The sequence below is a fragment of the Nansenia antarctica genome, assembly GCF_963989245.1.
Source record: "Nansenia antarctica genome assembly, chromosome: 10".
NCBI classification, from domain to species: Eukaryota; Metazoa; Chordata; class Actinopteri; order Argentiniformes; family Microstomatidae; genus Nansenia; species Nansenia antarctica.
The window spans coordinates 21,661,751-21,670,079 of record NC_137680.1 but is presented as its reverse complement, the minus strand read 5'-3'; the positions used below and the strand labels follow the sequence as shown (position 1 = coordinate 21,670,079).

Sequence of the window (8,329 nt, the reverse complement as noted above, 5' to 3'; positions counted from 1 at the left end):
GATAATAATGCTATCACCCAGAACGGGCACATAGTGCTCTCTCTGGGCCTCCGCACTGTGCAGGGGCTGAGAAATATGTAGCGCTTTATCACATGTGACACGTCAATGTTTGGCTGTCTGTTGAAGGTAATGATTTTTGTTCCTTGTTTCCCCCTTAAAAAGGATAAAAACTATATTTATTAGCGGGTCATATATTAGACTGTCACATAGCCATTCAAGTGTCTATATAAATGCAATCCTTCTGATTCACACAATTACCTAGGAGTGTAGTTGGGATGATCTATTCTCATAAGAGTGAAGCCACAGCAGAGTAACAGATGGCACCCGAGTCAGACCGCCCGCTTTACTGTAAGAGCAAAAAAGCTCCAGGCGAGTTCCCCCTACAGTCCTTCCCTGACGCCGCATGCTCCTGCCTGGGATGGTTCAGCTCCGGGAGACGCTGGGGATGGGTCTTCTAATTAACCAGGATCCTAAAGCGTCGTCGCTGTGCTCCGTTTGCTTCTCCCAAAAAAATCATCAATGATCACATTCAACAGCAAGTAGCGTCGTGTAGGCCTGTAACGCCTATATCTATCCCAGTGTGCCCTAAGTGTCCCCCGCTTTTGTCAAATCTGGGACATTTTATCCGCCAGTTTGCTAATGCAGTCTGCATTATATTTCACTTGGAGTCATCAGAAAAAAGGAGGGGTGGGGGGGGAAGTGGGCAGGTTTTTTTCCCTCCTAGCCCAGCACTTCTGTCTGTATGTATATGCTGAGGTACTTGATGAGAAGAGGGCTCAGCAATATTTTGTGTTATTGCGACAGCCGGCTGAGGGACAATGCACAGCATTCTCCTTCATCTTTGAGTAATGCCGTCTGTTGCTTCCTTACATGGGGAGGGGGTTAAGAAAAGCTTATTTCAACAGTATATCCCATCAATTAAAGCAACGGCTCCCCGTCATATTGTACACAGTAGCCTTTTGTGTGGCCGTTTTTCTGTCTAGGTTGCGCTACAGAGTCTTTTCAGTCAGTGATGTAATTTACTTGGCGATGGGCTTTGTGATTCAGTGCACATGGAGCTGTACTCTGTGTAAAAACTCCTTTAATCAAACTTCTTTAAAGAGGCGAGAAAGGCTTAAGACCACTTTATCTGCACAACTTGTCGTGTTTCCTGATAAGAGGATTTCAGTGGGTTAAACTGTGTGAGAACAATGGATCTAAGGCTGGGATTTCCTTGGGAAGTTCTCGTTTTTACGTCCCTTTACGCTTACACAGTAGAACAGTAGTAGCACAGTAGTAATCGCCGATAGGCCTACATTATCTGGAGAACAAAAAAAAGGCAATCATGCCAAAACATTTAGACAACAGGATGCCGAAAAGGTCTCATGAAAACTCATCCGTCTAAAATCTTTAAGACACGAATAATACTTTGCATACTTGTGTGGGGTTACTTGTTTAACATACTTTGTGTGGGTGTAGTGTAGCGACCCTTCCAACTCACATGTCGGTCACGGACAGACTGTTATTATCAAACATCATTTTAAACATCAGAGAACTCTGCAAGATGCTCTGCACACCTTTCCGCCCCCCCCCCCTCCACGCCCCCCCCTCCCTTTTGTGCAGCAGTCCTCTCCCACTCCATCTCTCCTCTCCTCCACAGTGGCCTCTGTTCCCCCTCTCTCTGACAGTCTCCATCTGCTTGCAGGCAGTGTGCTGGGGGAGCAGCAGCTGCAGAGCCTGCCTGCCTAGCCCCTTCTCTTGCCTCCTGCCACCACCACCACCACCACACACACAAGCACCAGCTGGGAACCACCTCCAGAGTGGGCAACGCCATCTCCACAGCTAAGGCCCACCACCTCCACAGCTAAGGCCCACCACCTCCACAGCTAAGGCCCACCATCTCCACAGCTAAGGCCCACCACCTCCACAGCTAAGGCCCACCACCTCCACAGCTAAGGCCCACCACCTCCACAGCTAAGGCCCACCACCTCCACAGCTAAGGCCCACCACCTCCACAGCTAAGGCCCACCATCTCCACAGCTAAGGCCCATCACCTCCACAGCTAAGGCCCATCACCTCCACAGCTAAGGCCCACCACCTCCACAGCTAAGGCCCATCACCTCCACAGCTAAGGCCCACCACATCCACAGCTAAGGTCCACCACCTCCACAGCTAAGGCCCACCACCTCCACAGCTAAGGCCCACCACCTCCACAGCTAAGGCCCACCACCTCCACAGCTAAGGCCCACCACCTCCACAGCGAAGGTCCACCACCTCCACAGCTAAGGCCCACCACCTCCACAGCTAAGGCCCACCACCTCCACAGCTAAGGCCCACCACCTCCACAGCTAAGGCCCACCACCTCCACAGCTAAGGTCCACCACCTCCACAGCTAAGGCCCACCACCTCCACAGCTAAGGCCCACCACCTCCACAGCTAAGGCCCACCACCTCCACAGCTAAGGTCCACCATCTCCACAGCTAAGGTCCACCATCTCCACAGCTAAGGCCCACCACCTCCACAGCTAAGGTCCACCATCTCCACAGCTAAGGCCCACCACCTCCACAGCTAAGGCCCACCACCTCCACAGCTAAGGTCCACCATCTCCACAGCGAAGGTCCACCATCTCCACAGCTAAGGCCCACCACCTCCACAGCTAAGGCCCACCACATCCACAGCTAAGGTCCACCACATCCACAGCTAAGGCCCACCATCTCCACAGCGAAGGCCTGCCATGCATCTCATGTTAGTAGCTGATTTTACAATGTAAACACCAAAGCGAACATGTTTGTCTATGAAGACCATTCACTCCGATTTTCTCGTAATTAACTTACGAGAGAGAGAGGTGGGCGGTGTACGTTTGAGGACAGGAAGTCACCAGTTTGTATTGTGTATAGATTTGAACTTTTGTACAGCAAGAGGGATTCTGAAATGTCATGTTAATTATGTGTAGAATTGGAGTACAACAAGGTGAGCTTCAAAGTGCATGTCTTGCGTGAAATATGCACATGGGCCCTAATAGCCTACAGGTATTGATGTCTTCAGTACAGCTGGTGAATGTATTCTTTAATTGGACATCCTTGAGCCTGTCTCAAGGTAATTGCTCATATGTTTCTTTTTGATTAGGGAACCAGATGTCGAACAATAATAAGAGCACACGTCAGTCTTCTTCATCCCTCCATTCTGACAATATACAAGTTCTGACAAAGAGAGGGTGCAACCGTTGGTGCAAAGCACATAGGTAAAAAAACTGTAATGAAAACGGATCTAACATAATGCTTTGATTTTTGTATTCACATAAATATCCAATGGAGGGCTAAGGAGACTGACTTTCAAGTACCAAATATGATTGGCCTAAACAGTATAATGTAAGCTACAGTAGTTATTTGCAAACAACCAACTCAACCAACACTACTTTTGTGTTATTGGTGAGTGGTGCTATGTTATGTCACAGGTGAAGGGGACGTCAATATCGTCATAATGACTACAGCAGTATGACAGATGAAGCTATTAGTTGTACATTTGTTGATTTCAGACCAAAAGACTATTGGCCGTAGGAGTTAAAATTATTTTTAAATTCCATGTCATCAATATTTGCAGAACATTATGCATTGCAAAGTGGCAAAATGGGAGAAAAAAAAAACTCCCGTGAGAAAGTGCAATACAAAATCCATGCCTTACATGCGCATGGTGAGACACTGGAGTAGTTGCAATTGATGCTGGCGACTTGAAATATAACAATAATTTCCATTCTTATCTCCGAAGAACATGGCGGTGCACTCCTTACAAAAAAATGAGACGGGGAGATGAGTAACAGCATCAATAAATCATCCCAGCCCAATGTTGTTCCCGAGAGATTTCTGATGGATTAAATTAAGCACTTCCATTTCCATCTCCCACCTGATCGCAGCCCCGTATAAATCCCAACAGCTGATCAACAGTCTCCAGACACCCAAGAGCACAGAGGCTGCAGCAACAGTGAGAGCTAAAGTGGAGCGGTCCAACGGGCTTCGTTTTCTTTTTCTAAATGTAAATAACAACGGAATTATATAATAAGGAAAGTAATTAGCCTAGATAACACTGACAAGTGCACCGTTTTTGCAGGACTTACACTTCTAGAGAGCAGGAGGCATCTTTTGGTACCCTTTTCTTTGGCACGCCGGAGAAAGAGAGGCACACTGCAGGGTGCTTTCCGCGCCTCAGTCTTGCGAGCCTGTGAGAGGGAGCTATCCAGTGCTGAAGTTGCATTTCGCCCTTCGCAAGACACGGTGTTGCAGAGCAGCAAAACCTAAGCAATACGCGGGTGAAGGTTTTTTTTTAAAGGATACTCCGCGCAGGTGTCCAAAGCTCAGCTTGCTTTAACATCATCTACATTGGCTTTGCATGAGGAGAAGGCTCAGAACTGGACGGTTTGTTAGTGCAGCACCAAAAACATGCCAAGGTCTTTCCTGGTTAAAAAGGTGAAGCTTGATGATTTTTCATCTACTGAGCTTCTTGAGAGTTCTTATGGACGATCCAGGACCGATCTCAGTCTACGGATTCACGACAAAGGTAAATAGAATTCAGAAGGATGATTATAATATTATCCTCGCTCAATAAGCATGCGTGCCTTTTTTGCCGTGTTTGCACGTTTTTGCGTTGCCCTGATGACTTATAGGTTATAATAATATGTAGGTACCCAGTGTTGTATTGTTTTGACATACACATGCCATATACCACATTCATAACTAATGCTAGTCTATATTGTGAAACAATGCGATATCTACATACCGCACCTACTGAATGCTGACATAGCGCGCACGGAGCATGGGGAATGATGGCTCTAATGCTGATGCAAAACTTCTCCACAACCTACAAGTGTGCATCATATTTGTGCACAGATCTATGTATTATTCTTTTTCATTGTAAATCAGATTCGATTACCCTAAATGTCACTTCATGTCTTTGAGCATCATTGCACATGCACCCCATTATACATTGTATAATCATATTATGTAAGCATGTTTTCATTCAAGAAGGCTGAATTATGTAGGCTATTTGATGTAAACTACCCTTGGCTTGAGACGGAGGGTAGCCTAAACGAGTTCATGTTTTTGTGGTTTCCAGACAAGTCTATGTGCCTATAGGCTTTAGTGGTGCGGCTCGTAGTCTGTAATTCAAGTGGTAAAGTGCCAGATATAGCTTGTTGCGTCTATTAAGCAGATTGTTCTCACTTGAATCCCCCACGCGAGTATGAATAATTTAATAAAGATCTTGTTCTTTTAACACTAGGGTACATTAGTGACTACATCAACCCGTCTGTATACGATGGAGAAAGCGACAGTGCCATCAAAGTGCCCTCCCCTGAGCCCATCTACGATCATGGCAACCACAGTGACTACGGAGCGCCAGACTCGGACCAGCCCGACAGCCCGCAGTCGGAGATCACCTCTGGGTACATCAACGGAGACACCGCCGTGAGCGAAGGGTACACAGTCGACGCTTTTTTTATTACGGACGGAAGGTCAAGAAGGAAAGTAATCAGCAGTCCCGGGCGCATACAACGTCACACGTGCAACGAATGTGGGAAAACCTACGCCACGTCTTCCAACCTGAGCCGGCATAAGCAGACCCACCGGAGCCTGGACAGCAAGATGGCCAAGAAGTGCACCACGTGTGGGAAGGTGTACGTGTCCATGCCAGCCATGGCCATGCACCTACTGACGCACGACCTCAAGCACAAGTGTGACATCTGTGGCAAAGCTTTCAGCAGACCTTGGCTACTGCAGGGCCACATGAGGTCACACACGGGAGAGAAGCCCTTTGGATGTGCACACTGCGGAAAAGCGTTTGCAGACCGCTCCAACCTGCGCGCACACATGCAGACTCATTCCGCATTCAAGCACTTCAAATGCAAACGATGCAACAAGACCTTCGCTCTCAAGTCCTACCTGAATAAGCACTACGAGTCGGCGTGCTTCAAAGGCGCTTTCTCGCCCTTGAGTCCCCTCGAGGCATGACCTCTGTATTAAACTGCAGACAAAACATTATATTTTTGGTTGAAAACCCCCCCCACCCCCCCTAATAATCCACCCTAACTTCCAGTGGAACCCCAATGATAGCACAATTTTCTCTATTCTCCCTGAAATTCAACTGAAGGAATTACTGATCCTAGCATGCACTTATGAACTTCTCTTCCTCCTACATGGATAAAAAAAAAAAAATCATCATCCTTCCACGTCTAAATATGAAATCATATATTTTGAAACTTGATGAAGATGACAATATTGGATTGCTCCAAACAAAAGTCAAACGTTTAAATTTTGGGATAATAATGTACTGCTGCAACTGAACATACACTCCATTGAGGTAAATGTACTTATTTATTTATTTATTTATCTATTCATTTATTTATTTATTTATTTATTTATTTATACTTACTGTATGTAGCCTACATGTCTATGACTTATTTTGATGTTACTTGTTACTTGATTTCATTACCCATTCTTTGCACTTTAGTTTCTGAATTTGCCAACCTCTTGTCATGACAGGCCAAAGCATTTGTCACTTTTTGAGTACTATTTCTGTATTCTTGTGTTACCTTTGGAATCATTGCATGCAAAAAGGAAATCTATGCCAATATCACAAAGCTTATGATTTTGCCAAAATCTAGATAGTACCTGTGGGCAATATTTCTCTTGGGGCCTCATGAGGAATTATAAAGCAATAATCACTTAATGCATGGTATTTTTGAACAGTTATGAAGTATTACCTAGCCTACTGTATAGCAGTTTTAAATCAGGTATGTTTTACTCCAGTACGCATATAGTCATCATACAAAAAAAAGACATCAGGGAAAATGCCAATGTAGTGTTAGTGAAACAAACAAAAAAAACTATAAATTCCTCTTTTCCTCTATTGTTATGCACTGCCTGCCTCTAAGTTACTGTAGTGTTAGGATGTAGGCTTGTGGTGCTGAAATTCAGCTCCAAGCAGATCAGAAACTTTCTCCAAATCTGCGGAACGCCCATTAAGGTCACGGAGGTAAACACACTGGCATCCTGCCATTGACTTGGAGGATCACTTGGGCAAACTTTGCACTGCATTCAGACTCAGCTTGATGGGGAAGATGCCTTGTTTTAGAGCCTTTTGGGTGTCCCACAGATTTGCATTTAAAGCACTTCATTTTAGACATTTTCACCTTTAAAAAGTAGCACAATTAACCTATAGATTCAGGTAGAAAAAGAACAACTTGTATTAGCTTGACCTCTGTTTTGTATTTCAAATAAAGAATGACCTAATCATTTATTGCAAGAGGCTTTGTAAATAATCCTTTGGATTTAACATTTTTACTGCTGTAAAGAATCAAACAACCTAATTTCAGGAGTTTTCTGGAGAGAAAATACCCTGCAATTTTTGAGCCAGTATTCAAATGATGTAAGCACAAGACACAAGGCATTTTGTCGCACTTCATAATAAAGAATATGTTAACAACGTCTTGTCTGTCAGTCTTTTCCTTTTTCTTTTTCATAGTTAAGTTCACTATCACATAGTTGCTGTTTTCCTAGGAGTTGCTTGCAGTGCACTATTCAACTGTACACTATAGACACTGTGTGAGATGAAGTCAACATGCAACATGCTTATCCTCAAAGTAATGGATGTTATCCACAGTATGAGAGTCTCAATGTTCTATGATGACAAGTTTCATACATAACCTTGTATTGTATCTCCCTTCTTGCTGTGCCTGAGAGAGCATACTGTACTTTGGCAGCTTCTGTAGCTCAAGTCAAATGAGGCCATGTAGCCCTTTGAGAGAGCTAAAAGCCATTTAATTCTTCATAGATAACCCTTATCACTTGATTGCTCTCTTGACTGACTGCTTTTAGATTCAGGTCTTTGACCTTACAATGGATAGACAATTTCCAGGGAAGGAAACTTTTCTCATGAACTTGCTGACGCTTAAGTACTTTAAGAAAAGGAGACAAGATAACACTTATTTTTGACATTTTGTTTTCAAGGTATTCTGTAAACGTAAAGGATGTGTTGAAGTGATTGATTAACTCTTGACTTCTGCCAGTCGGCGTGAAATGCTAAATAACCTTAAAATACATAAGAAGCACTTCCTTGACTTGGAAATTAGGAACTAAGTGAAGCTACAGGAACTGCTGGTGAACTCGATTCCTTTAGATAAGTAAACAATTGCCTGTCTGTCTCATGAACATGGTCATACAGTAGAGCATATGAAAAATGGCATGGAATGGCTACATTTACGAAAAGATGATGTACTTATAACACTTGGAGCATACAATAGGGATAAGCAATATTATTTACAGTATGTAGCTTGCCTGTACAGTATATGATGTTGCATTTC

At 44.3% G+C, this 8,329-nt stretch overlaps 1 protein-coding gene across 1 annotated transcript; it reads left to right on the top strand.

Moving 5' to 3' along the window:
* Nucleotides 1-4,386: 4,386 nt before the first annotated feature.
* LOC308166969 (transcriptional repressor scratch 1-like) lies at nt 4,387-5,978 on the top strand (the record flags this gene model as incomplete). The annotated part of the gene is made up of 2 exons (XM_080541296.1): nt 4,387-4,530; nt 5,251-5,978. The coding sequence occupies exons 1-2, from the start codon at nt 4,413-4,415 to the stop codon at nt 5,976-5,978; spliced, it is 846 nt and encodes a 281-aa protein (XP_080397422.1). The 5' UTR covers nt 4,387-4,412.
* Nucleotides 5,979-8,329: the final 2,351 nt, after the last annotated feature.